This window comes from Schistocerca serialis, chromosome 1 (genome assembly GCF_023864345.2).
Source record: "Schistocerca serialis cubense isolate TAMUIC-IGC-003099 chromosome 1, iqSchSeri2.2, whole genome shotgun sequence".
Taxonomy (NCBI): Eukaryota; Metazoa; Arthropoda; class Insecta; order Orthoptera; family Acrididae; genus Schistocerca; species Schistocerca serialis.
The window spans coordinates 626,519,244-626,541,794 of record NC_064638.1 but is presented as its reverse complement, the minus strand read 5'-3'; the positions used below and the strand labels follow the sequence as shown (position 1 = coordinate 626,541,794).

Sequence of the window (22,551 nt, the reverse complement as noted above, 5' to 3'; positions counted from 1 at the left end):
CAGTTTTTGTGATACATTACAGTACCCTTGATGATGGCCCGACACAAAGCTTTATGCCCCTCCTGGATCCGTAAACACCGACACTGGACCGTTTATGACGCAACATTTTGCCTGGTCGGACGAGTCTCGTTTCAAATTGTATCGAGCGGATGGATGTGTACGGGTATGGCGACTACCTCATGAATCCGTGGACCCTGCGTATCAGCAGGGGACTGTTGAAGCTGATGGGGGCTCTGTAATGGTGTGGGCCTGTGCAGTTGGAGTGATATGGGACCCCTGATATGTCTAGATACGACTCTGGTAGGTGAGACGTCGCAAGCATCTTTTCTGATCACCTGTCTATTGTGCATTCCAACGGTTCAAATGGTTCAAATGGCTCTGAGCACTATGGGACTCAACTGCTGAGGTCATTAGTCCCCTAGAACTTAGAACTAGTTAAACCTAACTAACCTAAGGACATCACAAACATCCATGCCCGAGGCAGGATTCGAACCCGCGACCGTACCGGTCTTGCGGTTCCAGACTGCAGCGCCTTTAACCGCACGGCCACTTCGGCCGGCATTCCAACGGTACTAGTCAATTCCAGCAGGACAATGCGACACACAGAGTAGCTCCAGGAACACTCTTCTGAATTTAAACACTTCCGTTGGACACCAAACTCCCCGGACATGAAAATTATTGAGGATATCTGGGATGCCTTGCAACGTGCTGTTTAGGAGAGATCTCCACCCCCTTGTACTCTTACGGATTTATGGACAGCCCTGCAGGATTCATGGTGTCAGTTCCCTCCAGCACTACTTCAGACATTAGTCGAGTCCATGCCACCTCGTGTTGCGGCGCTTTTGCGTGTTCGCGAGGGACCTACACGATATTAGGCAGGTGTACCAACTTGTTTGGCTCTTCAACGCATATCCTATTTTTAGACCACCACATTCATAATAAGAATTAAGAGCCTCAGAAGTGCGAAGTTAGAATGTGTTAACAAAGACGAGTGGATGGACCCAACTAAGTTTTGATGTGGTCTGCGAGACGTTTTGAGAGCACCGCTACCCAGTGGTCTTTGTCCATTATCGTTTTCTTGTCCGGTGTATGGTTTTAACTTGTGATATACAGTCAACAGAGCAAATTATTAATCAAGAGTTGAGAATTCAGACTCAGGTAACACGTTTCTTGTAATTCACTGCGCGGTATGACTACGGTCTCTCTTGCACTGCCGGCCGTTGTGGCCGAGCGGTTCTAGGCGCTTCAGTCCGGTACCGCGCTGCTGCTACGGTCGCAGGTTAGAATCCTGCCTCGGGCATGGATGTGTGTGATGTCGTTAGGTTTAAGTAGTTCTAAGTCTAGCGGACTGATGACCTCAGATGTTAAGTCCCATAGTGCTTAGAGCCATTTGAACAATTTGAACCATCTCTTCCACTGCACGTTCATTTAGGCAAAAACTGACTGTTTTCGCTGTCCCATTAAAATACGTTTCAAACATGTGTGAAAAACAATACGCTCACGACACTTCACTAAGCAATAACGCTACAAAGTGCGAATCTTCTTTTATCATAAGGCTACATTTTAAAAAAAACTTAACTTTCTAATATCCATTGTAGCAATTTCCTCATGAGGTCATAGGAGAATGTGTAACTGCTCAACGTGCAGAAGCGCGGACATAAAGAAACAATGCAAATATAACAAAAACAGCGAGACAAAGTGACCACAAAAGCAGTAATAGATACGTGATACCCATGGTTCAAAGTGAATAGAAACCAGCAGGCAATTTTCGTGCGTACGGCATCTATGCCTGAAAATGGTATAAGTGTTGTCCCTCTCTTATCCATTCAAAGAGCGTACGGTCTTCCTAATGAAAACATGACAAATTTGCGAAAAGATCCGGGGACGTGTGCCTGCGTGATGAGAAGACATTAGTCATAGTAAATCAACTGAGTACTTGAAGCTTGCGTGTCCGGAATGAATTACGTAAATCCCTAAAACAAGTTTCTAGTGAGAGAATGCCCGTAAGGAATGAGAATCGTGCGTTCATTTCTAAATAAACATGTATTTTCAGCACGGAGCGCTATCAGAAGCCAGTCTCGCTTCGTTTTCTCTTTCGCTTTAACTGAACGCCAAGAGAATTTAACATCCGTACTGTAGGGCGTAGGCCAATAATGTTTTTAAATACTTGCACTTCAGATTTCAAAGGCGAGTAACGCTCAGACTGCACGTGCTGTTTACGGGGTATCAAACACTTGTGCACTATTAAAAATATACCGAGCAAGATAGCGCAGTGGTTAGCACATTGCACTCACATTCGGGAGGACAATGGTTCAAACCTGTCTCCGGCCATCCTGACTGTTTTCCGTGATTTCCCCAAATCGTTTCAGGCAAATGTCGGGGTGGTTCGTTTGAAAGGGCACGGCCGATTTCCTTCCTAATCCTTCCCTAATCCGAGCTTGCGCTCCGTCTCTAATGACCTCGTTGTTGTCGGGACCTTAAAAACTAATCTCCTCCTCCTCCTCCTCCTCCTCCTCCTCCTCCCAATATTAAAAATACCGTGCAGGCGCTGCTCCACAAACATTGAAGTTCTAAATTTCACAATTTTGCAAACTTGAAGGCAATTGATCACACTGAGTAGAGTCTACAATATTTACCCCTATTAGTGACATAGTTATTCTTTTTCTCTGTTCCAATACTTTATCAGCGTATGTCAAAAACCTCTTTCATTACTTGAAGGCTTGACTGACTACAGGAGCATGTTTACATTTCAGATTCAGAACAATATCCTGTAAGACTACTGAAATTCTTCTAGTGGAATAGCGCTTCCCTAGTGCTGTTTCGCAGTGAACTGAGTTCTTGCAGGTGACTTAGTTACACTGAAATTAACGACTCTCACTTTGCTCAAGAAGCAGACAGGTGCTGTGACTTACCCATCCCTCTCAGGTACTACTGGAGAAGGTAGTCAAATGGTGCAAATGGCTCTAAGCACTATGTGACTTAACATCTGAGGTCATCAGTCCCGTAGACTTAGAACTACTTAAACCTAACTAATCTGAGGACATCACACACATCCACGCCCGAGGCAGGATTCGAACCTGCGACCGTAGCAGCAGCGCGGTTCCGGACTAAAACGCCATTGCGTTGAACGGAGGTTATGTTGAAAAATAGGGTTTTGTAGCCAAAAGAGTGGGGAATAATATGGTGGTTTGATATCGTGAACAAAACCAAGTAGCTTTGAGAAAAACTTGCGTTGCATTACTTACTGAACGCCTCTCGTGTTATATCAAAAGCATTATAAGCAACTGTCTGTATGTTGTTTATTATCACTATTGATTTCCGTTAATAACCATCACCAAATTATAAACCTTTATAAATTATTTACGAATCATGGCATGCTATATGAATTACAGTTAGTTATAACTTTGCTTTCCAAGCCATACATCGCAACTTGGTGTTCAACGAACTTCTATCTGATGATGCTTATTAAGCAAAGTCGGCATTGGTAATAAAGGACACACGGACAACTGCGTATTACTCTTTACTTACTTACTTACTTACTTACTTAACAGCAATTGGTAAACGCTTTGAAAAGCATTTTAATGTTCACGTACACCACGGGTGTCTTGGCGCATCAAATTACAGCCACATGCCAAAGGGAGGTCAAGTGAACGTCCCCATAGCATAATACTGCCCCCAAAGGCTTTCGTCGCTGGCGAGCTGCATGTTTCCAGCAGTCGTTCGCCTTGTTGAGTGTGTCTCCGGACACGAACATCGACCTGATGTAACAGAAACTTGAATAATCCAATCGGGCGACTCGTTTTTATTGACCTAAGGTCCAATCTCGATCATCCTGTGCGAGAGCATGTCTTTCGGTCAACGTTGGAACAAGTGGGAGACCTCTGCTGCGAACCCCAAGGTCAGGTATATGCGTTGAGCCGTGTGCTCCGAAATACCTGTGCCTGAACCAGCATTAACCCCGTCGTCAGATTTACCACGTATCGGCGCCCGTCCCTCCTTACAGAGCGAGCAAGCCTCCGACCTCCACGGCCTGTGTTGAGACTAGGACGTCCAACATCTTGTGGCCTACTAGTAGTCAGATCGTCTTTCAACCACTTCCAACGGATGATCGCGACAGTAGCACGCAAACAGCCACCGAGGCGTCGTGGTATAAACACCTGCCCTTCGTCAAAGTCTGTTAACTCAGCGAGTTCCTCCTTTTGCGGCCAGTGTCGTCACTAGAATGACGCCCCGTGCTCATAGCGGCATTCACTCTTATGGTGGGCAGTGGTCATAATATTCTAGTCATCACTATATGTTTTCAGATAAGAGTAGGGTTTTGCAGTTAAAGAAATAAAAGAAAGTTTCAGAAGTGGGATTGAAGTTCAGAAGAAAAGGAAATCGACTATGAGATTTATTCATGATACTGCTATCCTTAAAATGAGGAAGAATTACAGTTGTATGGGATGAATACTCTACTGAGTATAGACTAAGGGTTGAGAATAAAGAGCCGCGTTTTAAGGAGGAGCGAAAATATAATAAACGATAAACGTAACACCCAAAGTGGAGACCACGTAGTAGATGGTTTGAAGGAGTCCTCTTGTCTTAGAAGTAAAATAACGCAAAGCTGGCAAAGTAAGGAGGATATAAGAAGCAGACTACCACTAACATAGATAACATTCCTCGCTAAAAGAAGATTTAAGTTAGTCCTTGAGGATGAAATTTCTGAGAATGTACGCCTGGGGCACAGCAATAAATATAAGAAGACGAAGCTTTTGAGATGTCGTGTTACAGAAGGACGCTGAAAATTATGGGTACTGATAACAAATGAAATTCTCCGAAGAAATGACGAGAAAAGAAATATACGGAAAACACTAGCTAGAAGAATGGAAGGATGATAGACTGTGTGTTCTATTATGGGTACGAAGTCTTTCGGGACAGAGTCGTGGCCAAAGAGTACTCGGTAAACTTGCCGCGTCAAATTCGAATAAAATTCCAGGCTCTTGATGACTAGCTGCGTCTTCGTCGTCAGGGGCTGTCTGATTGTCACGAAACTGACAACGCTTCCACTTTCATGATCGTAGGACGGCGTCTGATGGATGGATTACGTCTTTGTAGCACGACGATGTTGGGGTAGTCATAGAAAGCTTAGTATTTCTTTCCGAATTGTATGTGACAAGTTTATCGAGAGCTTTCCATCCAATAACTTCCATTGCTCAAGAGGGAGCGTTAGAGCAAAAAAAAAAAAAACCGTCGGGGATTTCGAATAAATTATTCAGGAAGTTTGATGTAAGTGCTACTCTGAAATAAATAAATTGGCGCAGGGGATGAAATCTGGACGAGCCGTAGTATATTAGTCACAAGCTCCTTCCTCTTCTCGTATCCCCTCCTTCCATACCCCTCTCTCAATGCCAAGTACATATTATTGCAGTTACGCGGGAAAGGATTGGTTGCTCCATTCATTTGGAACTGGGAAGAGAGGGTAAGCTTCGCTTACAGGTGCTGGGAAAAATAATTGAAATTATTTTTACAGCTTGAAAGGATGTACAGCCCGTGGCTCTAGGTTACTTACAAAATATAGGAGCCTCATCAGCTAATGCGGAGATCCTGCTCGTACAGCTTAATGCGCAGCATCGCTGTAGCTTGCGAGACAGGTAGATGAGCTGGGCCCGGATCTAACCCGCGTGGCTCAATAACGAGCTTTGGTACACAAGTGAGCAAGAGTGAGCTTTTTAGGTGATTTCTAACGTTCATTTAGGTAAATGCTGGGCTGATCACCAATTACCCTTCAGGGAATACGACTGAGAAATAATTAAACTACGATAACACACAGAAAAAGGTTTACAGATTTCACACACAGATGACACATCTGACTTCCCGCACTTACATTACCTTGACGACCGTGTTGTCAGGAACTGTGTCCGGCCGGAAATTTAAATAAATAATATTTGCGAAATCCTTAACAAGCGAACTCCATACTACACGGGACAACGGCTAATTAAGAGAAGAAAGAAATAACGAACTGAAGTTAAACATATTCACTGACACCAGTACAGGGTTTTCCCACTAACACAAACTTTACGCAGATTACGAATAGGTATGAAGTTCCACTAGAAGTTTTGGTAGGCAGTCAGGATACATGGATGGGAAAGAACGACAATCTTTGGAAAAGAGCAGGTGCACGTCACGTATACTTTTGTGTGTGGGTTGTACTCGTAGAGTTTGTTTAGTCTCTTGCGGGTTTTCTTTGGTTAGTATTTGGAGGTCGAGATGAGCGCAACTTAGATAATTCCGCAACCCACCTCACGATTTGTGGTGGACGTACCTGTCTACCATCGTTACTTTTACATTTTCCTGTTCCATTTGCGAATAGTTTGGGGGAGAACGATTGCTCGTAAGCCTCCGCGTGGTCTCGAGTCTCTCTAATTCTATCTTCATGATCTTTCCGAGAGGTGTACATAGGAGGAATCAATATATTGGATGATTGTTCTGGGAACGTGAACTACCGAAATTTTAACAATAAACCATACCGTGATGCAGAATGCCTCTCTTGCAGTCTGCCACTGAAGCAGACTGGGAACTTCGGTGAAGCTTTCGAGTTTACTAAATGATAACGAAGTGCACGGCTCTTCTTTCGATCTTCTCTATTTTGTCTGTCATACCTATCTGGCATGGTTCTCAGAAGGACGAGCAAAATTGAAGTATTAGTCGAACGAGGGTTCTGTAAGCTACGTACATCCTTTGTGCGTGGACTACATTTTCCGAGGGTTCTTCCAATGAATCTGACATCCGCCTTAGATACAATTAGTTTTATGTGGTCGTTTCATTTTAAATCGCTCCGTACGCATAGTCCTAGATACTGGAAGTAACTGTTTTCCAATCGTGTAATCATACAATAATGGATCTTTATGACTATTTACGTTTTGCGTTTGTATCTGTTGACGGTTAATCGGCACTTCCTGTACCAGCGTCGATTTTCTCCAGTTCTTTCTGAATTTCGCTACAATTTTCTCCGAAAACAGCAGCATCATCTGCAAAAAGCCTCATCGAACTTCCGACGTTATCCACCAGGTCACGTGCGAGGGTCGGGCAATAAATAGTATGACACATTTATTTCTGGATCGAGAATGAGATTTTCACTCTGCAGCGGAGCGTGCGCTGATATGAAAATTCCAGACAGATTAAAATTGTGTGCCTGACCGGGACTCGAACTTGGGAACTTTGCCTTCCGCGGGCAAGTGCTCCACCAACTTTTTTTTTTTAATCTCATTTTGTTCGTTTTTGATCGTTGTATCTGCTCGAGGAGGACGTCGCAAGACACTCGTATCAGTTCGTCGTTGATAAATTAACTCAGTTTTTTTATTACAGAAGGCAGCTAACCCTCTGACCGAACACGCTGAGTTAACGTGCCGGCACCAACTGAGCTACCCAAGCACGACTCACTCCCTTTCCTCACAGCTTTACTTCCGCCAGTACCTCGTCTCCTACATTCCAAACTTTACAGAAGCTCTCCTGCGAACATTGCAGAACTAGCACTCCAGGAAGAAAGGATATTGCGGAGACATGGCTTAGCCGCTGCAGAGTGAAAATCTCATTCGGGAAACATCCCCCAGGCTGTGGCTTAGCGATGTCTCCGCAATATCGTTTCTTTCAGTAGTGCTATTTCTGCAAGTTCGCAGGAGAGCTTCTGTAAAGTTTGGAATTCAGGAGACGAGGTACTGGCTGAAGTAAAGCTGTGAGGACGGAGCGTGAGTCGTGCTTGCGTAGCGCAGTTGGTAGGGCACTTGCCCGCGAAAGGCAAAGGTCCCGAGTTCTAGTCTTGGGCCGGCACACAGTTTTAATCTGCTAGGAAGTTTCATTTCTCGATCGGTTTCGATTGAAAAAAATGCGGAATTTGTTGTGGGACATCGTGAAATATTCCTGCTTCAGCCCATATAGTTTCATGGAGTTCCGACAGGTGGCAGCGCTATACGTTGCCTTCAAAATGACGTCTATAACGGAGGTGCGTTGCAAGCAAAGAGCAATTACTGGAGTGATCGATGGATCACGATCAGACACCTCACTGCTCAGCTGGATGTCTCTGTTGGTAGTGCTGACACACTCGTCCACTAATTGATGTACTCATCGGTGTGTGCCCGCTGAGTTCTTCGCCGCCTAACAGGAAACTGTAAAGAGCAACGAAGGACCATATGAGCGAAACTGCTTGCTCGTTACGAGGCTGATAGTGACAATTTTTTTTCGAACATGATGGCGATGAAACATAGGTTCGTCAGTTCCAACCGGAAACAAAACGGCAGTGCATGGAGTGCCGCCACACTGTCTCTCCTGCGAAGAAAAAGTTTGAAGCCACACCCTCAGCCGATTAAGTCATGGGGAGAGTCTTCTGGAACTCTCAATGGGTTATTATGTTTGATGTCCTCCCTCACAGTGCAACGAAAAATGGTTCAAATTGCTCTGAGCACTATGGGACTTAACATCTGAGGTCATCAGTCCCCTAGAACTTAGAACTACATCACACACATCCATGCCCGACGCAGGATTCGAACCTGCGACCGTAGCGGTCGCGCGGTTCCAGACCAAAGCGCCTAGAACCGCTCGGTCACAGCGGCCAGCTCACAATGCAACGATCAACTCTGAAGTTCATTGTTCTACCGTCACGAAATTGAAGAGACGATTTCAGCATGTTCGTCGCCACAAGAATGCAAGCGATCTTACTCCTTCTGAATGACATCGCAGTGTTTCAGACGAGTCTGCTCACCCGAGTGGTTCTCACCAAACTTCATTGGACTAATCTTCCAGTTGCACACTACAGTCCGGATCTCGCATATTCCATCATCAGTTTTGCCCAATGAAGAATGCACTCCGCGGCAACCAGTACATGGATGATGTGGAGGATGTTGATGGAGCACGACGTTGGCTGCGACATCGACTAATAGAGTTGTACCATGCAGTCATACAGGACCTCCCAGTAAGATGGCGTAAGACCGTTGCATTGAACAGATATTATGTTGAAAAACAGGGTTTTGTAGCCAAAGGAGTTGGGAATTATACGGTGTATTAGAGCCCTGGATAAAACCAACCTGCTTTCAGAAAAAAAAGTATTGAATTACTTACTGAACGCTCCTATTAAACTCCCTTGGGGTATTCGCGAAGTTACCTTTCCGTCTGAAGATTTTTCTCCGTTGAGAATACGACACGGGTGCGCGAGAGTACGTGCACCTCTGGTCTAATCACCTGCTGGCCGGCCACGGCCCCTAATGACTGACGCTGACGCTGTTCCAAGGCCAGGGCATCGCCCGCAGCGCCCAGCTGCGTCTCCGTGTGAAGTACTCAAGCGCCGTCCGGCGCGGCAGACTGCCTGGGACTGCCCGCCCGGGTCTCGGAGTGCGCAGGTCGCGCTGCGTCAGGACCGGACCCTCCACCCCGCGTTTCCTCGGCATTAGGCGGCCGTAATCACGGGCATTACGCCACTACAGCTTTGTTAGCGCCGTCGCTGCTGCCGAGCCTGCGGGGGTGGCTCACGAGAAAAAAGGCCAGCCTAACAGCGCAGTTCTCGCCGTGGCTTCTCCGCCAGCCGACTAAGTATAGTGCTGCAAGATACCTGCGCAAGCCGTACTGAGAATTTTGTGCCCAGCAGCGGCGTATATGCCGGAACTGCCCAGTGTAAGGTAGAAAGACACTTAACCTGATGAACAGTAATTCGAACACTACTATAACACGCGTTATACATTCCCCAATCTACAGTCCCACAAGAAATGTGGTGTGTCTCCATTTGAAAATTCATCACCGTAGTTTAGGAAGGAAAAAGGAAAACATCTGAAGAAAGACTAATCTTCTTCTTTCTTTATACAAGTATTTGTAATTTCACACACATCCATTCAGCCAAACAATTTAGAGACTGGATTAATAGAAAATAAATAGAAGATAGCCGCGCGGAGTGGCCGAGCGGTTTGAGGCGCCATGTCACGAAGTGCGCGGCCGCTCCCGCCGGAGATTCGAGTCCTCCCTCGGGCATCGGTGTGTGTGTGTTGTTCTTAGAATAAGTTAGTTTAAGTAGTGTGTGAGTCTAGAGACCGATAATCTCAGCAGGTTGTTCCCTTAGGTCTTCGCATACATTCGAACATTTGATAGAAGATAATATGGTGGTTTTAAAGCTTCAGGAGTTCTACATACTGTCCACTCACTCGAGTACAATGCCCAGAACTTCCGTCCACCCATGTGAAGCAGACAGAAAAGTTCTTCTTTGGGCTGTTGTTCTGCTAGCACGTCACATTAATTTTAATGTCCGCTATATCCTCAAAACGTTGACACTTCATGTTAATTTCTGCATTTTGTCGTTTTGTGGTAGGTTCGTATTGACTACACTGAGTCTCATTACCCGCGATGATTTTTTCCCAGAAAAGATTCGTCCCTTTTTGTATTTCCATCAGCTCGTGGTAGGCATCCATACGCCGTTTTTAATCGGGCGTCTAGGTGTGCGGGACCATATTTACACATGCTTTTGTTTTCTTCAAAACATTCTGAAGAAGTTCTTGAACAACTGATTTAGACATCCAGTGCGATTTATGACGCAACGTTGACACACTACGGCCACACGTCCGTTGCTTAACACTGCCTAATCACAACTGAATGGTTCAATGCAGACTGTGGTTTACAGTTGTTAGTTCAAGCTGCTATCGTAGTTATTACACTGCCGTCGCTTATACTGTAGGAATAAAATCACTCTCGGAAGTTTTTGGACGGACGCTACGTACCTAATATAATAAGAATCGGTCAAAAGGCTCGAGAGTATCACACCCTATACAAACATCATTAGTAGACCCGCAGTAGTTGCAGAAACCTTTATTTTAGATAACAACATTATCATACGTTTCCAGTCCAATAAAAACGTATAAACAAATAATAATTGAACGAAAAATACGTTCATTTCTCATCTAATCTTTTGATTGTAGTTGACAGTATGAGAATAACACATCCATTGGGAACAGTGGAGTGGTATAAACGGAATCATTTTAGAATTTCGACGTCATAATCAAATTTTGTAACCAACACAACCTAATTAATGGAGGAACACTCTGCAATGAATCCAGTATTACTCGTAGCCACTACTTTTCTTGCTTTTTATACAAACCGTTCGTGGAATATATTACATTCTTAACACTGAATTCGATATTAAAAGTAAAAAACGTCGTTTTGTGTTTTGTTAGTGGGATAGTGCCTATGTTTGGATTAGCAAAAATTCTTGTGTTTCTTCAAAGTATGTGAATGTAAACTTCAGTTAAAAGCACCTTTCGGATGGCCCATAGCACTAGTATTCGAATCAAAGTCGAACACTCTTCCATTATAATAGCTGTGAATATATGGTCAAAATTCCATAAAATAAGGAAAACATATGCGTGCATTGTAAAATAAAATCACGTTAAATACCGTTATTCTCGAAGATTTTTTCGCTTAGAAGATCATTTGCTGCGAACATGGATGGTGCTTTTCACATTTACGTGCCTCGACACATGCCTATACACTACAAATATGAATCGGATTAAATAGTAACAAAGTAACAAGTAAGTGGCGACAAACAGAAAAACGTCATCAGAATGACTAAACATAAGTCTCTTGGTATCGAAAACTTGTTCGTGATGTTTTTCATTGGACAAACATATGACAGCTGTTTCGGATGGATGAACACACTTGTGCAAAGAACGAATATATCGCGCGTTATCTTCTGCGGGGAGTTACAAATCTTTTTCATTACTATACACCAGCACAGGTTGATGTGTAAAATTAAGGCGATGGGAGTAACAAGTAAAAATGGCACATCACTTAAACCAGTTGATCATGATGTAAATGACAGTGATTGTATAATAGCGAAGCTGGAAAATATAATTTTGTTTCAGTAAATTTGTGGCTCGATACTCTATATGAAGAAACTTATTATTATTGCTTTACAATCTATTTAAATATGGTAGTTGAGTTGCAATACGTTCCTAATGATTTGTGCCAAAAAACCTGTCCAGCGTATTGTTTACTTTCGGTGTATTTCATATATTCATAAGAAATTCGTAATACGGGTGAATAATGCAATGGGTAAGACGGTGAAAAGTGATTATCTTCTGCATCGCTGCTGAAAATCTAGTAAAAATATTCCTCACTCAAGTTTTGTCTCTAATCAGCCTGAGGCGCTACACATTTACTTGCCCTCTACCCGCCCTTTATCGGGATAATGAAGCTGAAATCAAATGTTTCTTTTGAACAGGTGTCTTAGAAATGGCGGGAAAAGAGCCGTTACTTTTTTATGTCGTAACCACGATGTCTGTAAACAATATGTTTGTCCACAAGTCCTTTTTGGAGCAAATATCGTATCCCACTTTGTTTCTTTAATATACAGTCACAAGCACTGGGAAACTTGGAAACATTTTCTATTACTGTCTTAATCCAGTGTATGATTTCACACAGTCTCACAGTCAAAGAACAACAGAGAGCAACCCTAATACACAGGACCTCTCTTTTGGCGGCTACATTTAAATCTCTTGATACTATTTCTAATAATAGAAAAACGATTTTTGTAAAATGTCTTAGAGCGAGTCAGCTCGCTCTTTTACTTGAAGCGTCAGTCCCTTCTTGTGCTATCCTTTATTTTTCTTAATTTTTCAGAAGGTATATTTCATGCTGATGTTTTGTTTTGTTTGTAACTGTTTACTTACAAACACATTCATAGTTCGTGAATAAGCCCATAGAAATTTCAGCAGTCAATTATGTCAGTAGAAAACTTAATAATACATAAATAAAATCATGATCAGGAAATGAGGTACAGTATTTTGCGTTGAAATACGTAAATTCATGTAATCTCTAGCGATATCTGTTCATGCTGTGGCGTTTGTAATAGGGAACGACGCCATACATGCCTCTTTTCGTGTTAATGTCCGTATAGCGATGCCAAACTGATATATTCACTCAGTAAGTGGCAGCGCATGTTAGGGAGCTGGTGAGGGCAGATGTGGTTCCGCGCCGTTGCCTTCGCCGTCGCCGCCTCGGCGCGCCTTACCTGCTGTCGCGCCGGAGGTGTCGCAGTGGCGGTGTGGGCGCATGGCGGCGTGGCGGGCGTCTGCTCCTCGTGGCGGCCGGAGCACACACTGATGTCCCGAGCGGGCCCGGGCCCGGGCGGCCCGCCGGCCTGCGCTGACCACACCCTGCCCCCGCCACGGCCGCTCGCGCAACGCACCCTGCTGGAGATTTCGGCGCATCGTCAGAACAGTAACTCGATTTCTCAACCAACCAAGGAGAATGGAGTTGAGGGCTTTTCTCTCCACCTCTCGCTGAATATCGTCCCTTCTCTCATCCCGGTTTAGACAAGCTTTCTAGGGTGGCTCGGTGAGGACTTACTGTGCACGTCTTTGTTACCCGCTCCTCTTATTGCGGCTGCTTTGATAATTCGTTATCCCTCTTCTCTTTACCTTAATACAACTATCTCTCTCCCACTCAACATGCACAATCTCTCGTACCTTCTTCTCATTGGTCACTCGTATGATGTAAACATCACGTCGCACATTCTGTAAGACGAAATGTACGTCTGATCCATGCGCTGATCGAGAACATTTGTACTTTTGTTCGTTCCCTTTTCTGTATATAAAGCGCATAAGCGAGACTGAACTGGTCACCGAGAGTATCAGCCAACCTAGTGAAGGTGACAATCATTCAGAATTAGAGAACCTATATGTTTTACAATGTTGTTGTTGTTGTGGTCTTCAGTCCTGAGACTGGTTTGATGCAGCTCTCTATGCTACTCTATCCTGTGCAAGCTTCTTCATCTCCGACTACCTACAGCAACCTACATCCTTCTGAATCTGCTTAGTGTATTCATCTCTTGGTCTCCCTCTACGATTTTTACCCTCCACGCTGCCCTCCAATGCTAAATTTGTGATCCCTTGATGCCTCAGAACGTGTCCTACCAACCGGTCCCTTCTTCTAGTTAAGTTGTGCCACAAACTTCTCTTCTCCCCAATCCTATTCAATACTTCCTCATTAGTTGTGTGATCTACCAATCTAATCTTCAGCATCCTTTTGTAGCACCACATTTCGAAAGCTTCTATTCTCTTCTTGTCCAAACTATTTATCGTCCATGTTTCACTTCCATACAAATACTTTCAGAAACGACTTCCTGACACTTAAATCTATACTCGATGTTAACAAATTTCTCTTCTTCAGAAACGCATTCCTTGCCATTGCCAGTCTACATTTTATATCCTCTCTACTTCGACCATCATCAGTTATTTTGCTCCCCAAATAGCAAAACTCCTTTATTACTTTAAGTGTCTCATTTCTTAATCTAATTCCCTCATCATCACCCGACTTAATTCGACTACATTCCATTATCCTCGTTTTGCTTTTGTTGACGTTCATCTTATATCCTCCTTTCAAGACACAATATCATAGATTTTTTTAATAATGATAAGTGCATAAAACACTTCCTTCATCGCCATCGTGTTGCAGCAGTGAAGTAATGGCCGACAAGTACCTCATAATGTTCTTCATTAATAAAGCGCTCCCTGTATTCTAAACATGTTAGTTGGTGCTTCCCTTTTGTTAGGCCCATCCTCTTCGGCAGAAACAATGTAGTTCAGCTAACAACATTTACCCAGAATGACCGGAGTATGCGCACATCTGAAACTTCACAGCAGGATAAATGTGCTGGACGGGACCCGAACCTGTGCCCTTTGCCTTTCACGGATAACTGCTCTACCAACTAAGCTATCCAAGCACGACTCACGAGCTGCCCTCACTGGTTCACTTCCTACCTAAAAACTTCGCAGAATTTCTTCTGAATACCTCTTGGAAGAAACAATATAGCGGAGACAAAACTTAACCATGGCCTGTGACATTGTTTCCAGAATAAATATTCACTCTGCAGTGGAGTGAATAACAGCTAAGTTTAAGTCCTCGTGCATGCTCGTGTATGAGTGTGTTTGTGTACGTTCTCCCAGTACCAGAGTACAACATAAGGAATTCACTAACCGTTTTGGGCACTTTGTTCACATATCAAAAATATCATTTAGTGAAAAGGTTATAGAAACATTGTCAAATTATTGGTCACCGAATTTATACTTAATTCTGCGCTTATTACTTAGCAGTCGCGTCATAATATAAATGAGATCTGCGAAGAGAATAAATGCATCGTACTTCAGTAGCTTGGAACAGCATCCCGTTCTAATGGGGTACTTAGAGATTTATGTGGTTAGAAGTTGACATGTATCATCGTTACTCTCTCTCTGATATTACCCATTAATTAAACGTAATATATCTCTCCTCATGAGTTCTATTTACCTTAACGATAATTTCTTTTTCAATTTTTTTTAGGAGTCAGAATAAACCATCCGTGTTGTTTACAATGCCGAAACTGCCTGATGAAATTAGGTGTTGCAGTACATGATTGAAGTTGTTGAAGATTTATTTCCTCTAAAAATAAGACTCAAATGTACACCCTGGAGACAGTAACATCAACATTACATTAACAGTTTTTCGGTTTCGTTGAAACCCTTCTACAGCTACTGCCACATCATCTTTTAAAATACTTAAAATACTCAAACACTCGAATAAAACGATATTCCTGCCTTCTCTCAACGGTCTTCCACAGAAAGAGTACTATTATAAGTACCAGCATTAGTATTTCAATTATTTGGTAAGATGACGCAGCAGTTCACCAAGAAGGATTTTATGATATTGACACAGGCCGTGGAAACCTATATTTAAATATCTTCAGTTAACCTCGCTACAGTTTAAAGAAGTGCTTTTAAGCAGTCGGATTTCCCTTGTACTCTTGTACAAGAGACTAACATAAGGACGCAGTCAGTATTCTCACACACAATTCCATAATTACAGACTCTGGCTTAGTAACGTTATATTTGGTTCTAAGCGTGCTTCGAAGTAGTTGTATTAACTGCGGAAGCATGAGACACATACATCCAGAGGAGTAGGTGAACGACTGATATTGTACCATCTAGCGCCATTCTGTTCCGTTTACGTTCAGAAGTCGTTAAATCGATCTTCCCCACAAGTTCCTGACGTGCTGCCTCCGCTACGCGTGTCGCAGAGACCTATGTACTTTATTCCATTGCCCAAACGTCCTCCCCTCATCGCTGATAGCAATAATTTCGGCTTTTATGGCCTCACTTTATGCGGGGCGGCCCAATTTAAGCTGTTGAACGCGACTATTAATTCTGCCGGCAGCGAAAGTAACGGCCCCCGGGCCAGCTGTCTGGCACCAACGAGAAGCGATCGGCGTGGCGCCTGCAAGGCCGACGTCCCGCCATGCACACAGCTGTGACGGAGGGCCTTTGCCGTGCCAACGGCACACTTTGCCAAGCCGAGCGTCACCTTCCAGCTGATTGTCAAGATCAAACAAAAACCGACTAATTTTGCCGTTGTACTACTCGGAATGAACAAATTATGGATATCAGTGGCACAGAAAGTGAGTCTGAGCAAGCAACTCTCTTTTTTCTTTCTGAGTCATCAGTCTTCTGACTGGTTTGATGCGGCTGGCCGCGAATTCCTCTCCTGCGCCAACCTCTTCATCTCAGAGTGGCACTTGCAATCTACTTCCTCAATTATTTGCTGGATGTAATCCAATCTCTGTCTTCCTCTACAGTTTTTTGTAAAAGCGACACGATATCGAAAAAGAAGTTCGCTACCTGGAGGTATCTGTACTTTGGAAAAAAAATAATAGATACCATCAGCACCAAACTCTTCATTTATGCTTTTTAGATTATTTCTGTAATAAGGAGGGATAAACAATTTTCAGAGCTTTTTAAACAGAACAACAAAAGATTTATATCAAGCAAGATGTTGTTTCCAAATCTCTGCCAGGTACTTATGTGTGAATTGAAGAGTAGTGATGTAGATATAGATATACAGATTACAATTGTTAATATACAGAAATTGAAATAGGGAACTGCAGAACAGATTATGAGAGAGGCAGCTGAATAACAGCCAAAAGTATATAAATCCCACCTTAACTTCCCACTCTTCATATGTACAGTTACTCAAAAACAATATTTTGTCCAGCCGTTTAACTGGTAATCTGCTACGTGACTGATAATGTGCTGCCTGCCTTGGAAAATAAATGACAAATACTCGATGGCTAGTTTATACATCTGGCGAAATACACTTTTCATGCCTTCCCATTGCTTTAAAGGATTAGCTCATAGTCGTGAAACAGGTGTTGCCAAATAAAGGGCCATTCCAGCTAGAATAGCTTCGAAAACGCGACAGTTTCAGCTTTATTTTCATTTGTTTACTACGTGTTAATGTATCGCGATGTCTCCAAAACTGATACACCATTTCAAGAGAAGTCACACTACTTGGTTCTTTGCTGCTGGTGTCACTAAACCAAGTAAAATGCATTGAAGATTGCATTAAAATTGTAAAAAAAAAATATTAAAACTGAAGGGCGACGTAGCCCATTGTACCTAAGACCCATTCTGAAATGACTGCTTCTTGAATAAATCGTAATGTGTAAAAAATGTTATGTAACTTGTGAATTATGACTAAAACCCACTATCGTTTTATGTAGAACAGGAAATAAATAAGTATAAAGAATAAAAATCGATTATCTACGTAAAATGCTGGACAGCTCACTCGCCAATTTAGTTAGCAAAAACTTTGGATCACGTTATTTTTCTTTTCAGAGATATATAAAGAAAACTCAAGAAAGAGGCTAGATGTGAGGAATGCATTTCCGGATATTATCGATGTACAAGACTGTATTCCGATACTTTCAGCATTCTGAGAATTGTTGGACCACAGTTAAGTAACAAGGAAAAAACTAAATTCAAAATTTCTCCCGAGCCCCACATTCTAAAAATTAGGAAATAGCTAATGGAGCACTGTAGTTCTTTTTTGATATACTTTGAGTATGTAAAATTTCATTTAGACACATTCAATACAGCAGAAAAATAAAACTCTAAAATAATGAAAATGAAATAAATCATTACTGGGATCATTCTATATGATAACTGGTATAATGTACCGATACGAGAGAAGCATCAGTTGAAAAGCATTGAGCACCCAAGTATCGGTATCAAAACGAAAGTACTCGGTGCCAAGGGGTATTTGTACTTTCCCCAAGTCCCTCGGCGTGATTAGGCACAGCCACTTAAAAGTCCACAGGGCGCTCCTCGTTATTCCATACTCTGTGTTACACAAAGAACTCGTTATCTTTGGAATAAAATATATCCGGAACGGTGAACAATAGAAAATTTAATCAATGTTTGTCTGCCACACAGACTCAGAAATGGGATATACTGACATTAGTACCCCCGGCACTGAGAAACAATTCAGACAAAGTGTACACGGCATCAGCGCCTGAAGGAATCCCAGTTAGTTGTTACATTGAATTCGTGGCTGAATTAGCTCTTTTCATAGGTCATTTGTTGTTGGGAATCGCACTCTAAGCTCGAACATTATGAAGTACTCCGAGGAAAACAAACTGCTCTCAGAGAAACATTTAGGATTTAGAAGGAACTACTCAAATGAAAAACCAGAGTATACTTTATTTGTAGATATTATGCAAACAAGGGATGCAGCATATGCCGTCTTGCTAGATTATCGAAAGGCGTTCAGCGCAGTATCACATAGTTTTCTATTAATCAAGATACGACCATACAGAGTATCTTCACGAATAGCTGATCGACTTGAGGAATATTTGACCACTAGAACACATTTGCTTATACTGGAAGGCCAACTCCAGAAATGAAGGTAACATCGAGTATTCCGCAAGAAAGCGCAAAAGGACTTCTAATGTTTTCAGAGTATGTAAAAACTTTATCACATAGGATCAGCAGGACTATAAAATTTTTCGATGAAAATGCAGTTGTGTGCACGATATTATCGTTACTGGACGGTGCTAAAGAATTATAGAAATACCTGGGCAAGGTCTGGTGTAACAAATGGCCTCCCTTTAAATGTAGAGAGAAAGAACGATATAGTATATGACTACATGATAGTTAGTAATCATCTTCAGCATGCACAGCGTATAAGTATTTATGGGTTATACATGTCCCACTCATATTAATGTTCTCACCGCCTGTGACCGACGTTAACGTGCAATAACGACTCAGAGATAGCAAATGGAAACACTAGAAGTGGAGAATATCTAAAGGGTGCCGGAATGCTGAAAACTGTGCAGTTGTTGTTGTAAAGCGGAAACAGAGCGATTTATCTAATCTCCAAAATGATATTACCATTGCCTATCGGGCCAAGAGTGGAAGCATTTCCGACTTTATAAATTGTTCGCGTACTGCAGTGATTGAAGTATACCGTACATGGCAAAATAGGGCTAACCAAAATAGGCTCTGAGTCAGCAGTGGTGCACCATGAGCTGTAGATGACAGGGGTGAACGACGGTTCAAATGGTTCAAATGGCTCTGAACACTATGGGACTTAACATCTGTGGTCATCAGTCCCCTAGAACTTAGAACTACTTAAACCTAACTAACCTAAGGACATCACACACATCCATGCCCGAGGCAGGATTTGAACCTGCGACCATAGCGGTCACGCGGTTCCAGACTGTAGCGCCTAGAAACGCACGGCCACACCGGCCGGCGTGAACGACGGCTGCGGAGGTGCGTACGGGCGAATTGTTGAATTACTGATCACCCACATGAACTAAGGGTCTACCAACAGTGCACCCATGCTGATTGCTGTTTATCGGCAGCAAAGGCTGGAATTTGCACGCCATTATCACAGCTGGACGTCTGAGTGACCACAGGCAGCCTTTTCGGGTGAATCATGCTTTATGCCGCATCGGACAGATGGCCGTTGGCGTACACAGCTTTGCAACAATAATCGGCAGGGTCCAGGCCGGAAGAGGGCTGGGGGTGGTACGGTATGGAGGATGTTGTCGTGGCATTCATTGGGTGATGTCATTATTCTCTACAGTGGCGCAACACAAGTATGCATCTATCCTTGGGGATTATGTCCACTCCTACTTACAGTTCGTTTTTTCGTCGTCACGATGGCATCTACAAGCAGGACAATATAACGAGTCACACAGCTCGTAGTGTACGTGCGTGGTTTGAAGAGTATCAGGATGAGTTTACTGTCCTGAACACCTGACTCCCGGAATATACGAGAGTTGTCCAGAAAGTAAGTTCCGATCGGTCGCTAAATGGAAACCACAGTGAAAACCAGAAACATTTTATTTTGCAAGAGTTAGCTACACTTTCCAGATACTTATCTACATAGTCGCCGTTCCGACTTAGACATTTGTCGGAGCATTATACCAAATTTCCAACACTATCGTCATAGAAGGCAGCCGCCTGTGCCTTCCGATAATTCTCTACGCTGTTGTATAGGACGTAGCCTGCACCCAAGTGTTGTCTTCGTATCCAGCGTTTCATGTGAACAGAGATGATACTCAGGACGAGCCAATTAGGAAATGGAAATATTGTTACACCATAAAAACCTCGCCAGAGCTGATTCTCCCGTATTTCCATACTTGTGTAATGTGTTGATTGACATTTTATCCTAATCTGATAGATTTTAAGAACAAACAAACACAATTCATATAAATGATGAATGATGTGAGTAAATGACTGGCATAGACTGTGCATAGCGTTACTGGAAATTTTCAGGTGGAGAGGACCTGGAAATATCATACTGACGTCGCGCAGAAAGTCAACTGCAATACATATTGGCTGCAGGACGAGTTGTGTCGAGGTGGGTTCAGTGCAACAGTGCGCCGAAAACAATAAGTAGGGGTGCACCCAGAAGACTGAATATTTTTATAGACGGTTGTGAATAGCTGTTACATATTTTCTTCAAGCATGAGAAGCAACTGTTAAAAATGTCTTATTGTAACCACCGTTACTGTTTTCACCGTCGACACGGTATCTGCATACATCAAGGCAAAACATGGAACAATTATAAATGCATAACGTTCAAACAACTGTACATTGGTGTTAAAAATTAATATTTTTGAAAGATGAAATATTAATCACTTGTCATAGCGTAACACATCAATATGGCGATCCGTATAATCACCACCCCATATGAAGTGCCAAATATCTTCAGAATCAAACAAGTATACTTGCACAAGAGATGATATGTCCAATTTGAAACCACAGTTGTATCTGATCGTCAACTAAATGTAATCATATCAACAGCATCCAAAGCATAGGTGTACCTAGTGCTGCTTCATGCATTCAGTGTTAAAAGTTATTACATGTTACAATAAAACATTGATTCTAGACATAGGATCAAGAATTTGCTATAAAATTGCAAGGCAGTTGTACAAGACTGCTGTAAAAAAAGGAAAGTAGTAACATCTCAGAACCAAAATTGTAAACATGTGAAACATAAAAATAGTACAGAACAGCATACGGATGGACTGTACCACGAGAAAAACCTCCGAAAATGCGACTGTCTCTGCCGCATGACACCAGCTGAGCTCAGAGCGGACGCTAGAGGCAGAGTACAATATTGCTGTGCCTTTGTTGTTCAGATGTACGATGCAAAGTTCCTTCGGACATGAATGGGCAAAAGAGGCACTGCGATCCGCCGACACCGGTCAAGCGATTTTCAATTAACAATGTCTCCTCTGCAAGGAAAAATACATAATGAATGTACCAGTGCAGGTTGCAGGCACGTGGTTGACGATATACAGAAGTGAGGGACTGACCGTGAGCCGTGCTTGGATAGCCTAATGGTAAGACAACCGCTCGAGATAAACAGTAAATCCGGGTTCGAGTCCCAGTCCGCCACAGACTTTTTACCTTTATTATTCCATTATACAGCTGATGGTTGTCCACAGTCGCAACAGCGAGGTAGAGTGTCACAGTCCTAGGAAACAGACAACGGGCAGCTGGGTTGAGAGCTCGATTCCCATGCGTCTTCTACCGCTGACATCATATCACATGTAATACTACTATCGATATTACCTATAATTGTGGCCTCTATCTTCTTTGTCTGTTTTCACTTAATGTGACTTCTGTATTGCGTGCTCTTTAATATAACATCTATGCAAATGATTTATTCATTATCGAAGACTATTTATGAGACTGAAATTAATCTATGGCTATAATTTCCAAAATAATATGCAATAATATACTGTAAAAAAATGGAAATGTTAAAATTTCGATTGTAACAGTGGCTCATGCGTAAGGCATGTCAGTTAGTAACAATGTAAAACACGGAAGGAAGCCCTCTGCAACGAAAGGGCAAAGTGTGCGCATCTTGTGAACTGAACGAGGCAAGAAGAACTGAAAAAAAAGAAACACCTTGAATGACTAAAGACAGGACATGTATAATCACATTAGTATGTTCTGCAGAAATGATTAGCATTTTAACCAGTCGGCCCGCGGGCTCACGGTCAATATCGATTTCGCGGCGTAACACCGCCTACCGATATAATGTGCCTGCGGCTCTCGTTGTCGCTATAAATCGAATGTAATAGGTCGGTGTGACTTGAGCAAACGTACAGGATGCCTTGCAGAGGTATGTGCCAACCGTACCGTCAAATCAATGATTCTGAAAGACGGCGCACTATTGGCATGAGAGAATGTGATGCATACATCCGGG

The 22,551-nt window shown here is 42.8% G+C and overlaps 1 protein-coding gene across 1 annotated transcript in view; it reads right to left on the bottom strand.

Moving 5' to 3' along the window:
• Window positions 1-13,096, bottom strand: part of LOC126478499 (uncharacterized) — a 359,047-nt gene extending 345,951 nt beyond the window's left edge. The window contains exon 1 of the mRNA XM_050103706.1: window positions 13,022-13,096. Within this exon, the coding sequence (XP_049959663.1) occupies window positions 13,022-13,064 (43 nt within the window). The 5' untranslated portion in view covers window positions 13,065-13,096. The remainder of the gene's footprint in view (window positions 1-13,021) is intronic.
• Window positions 13,097-22,551: the final 9,455 nt, after the last annotated feature.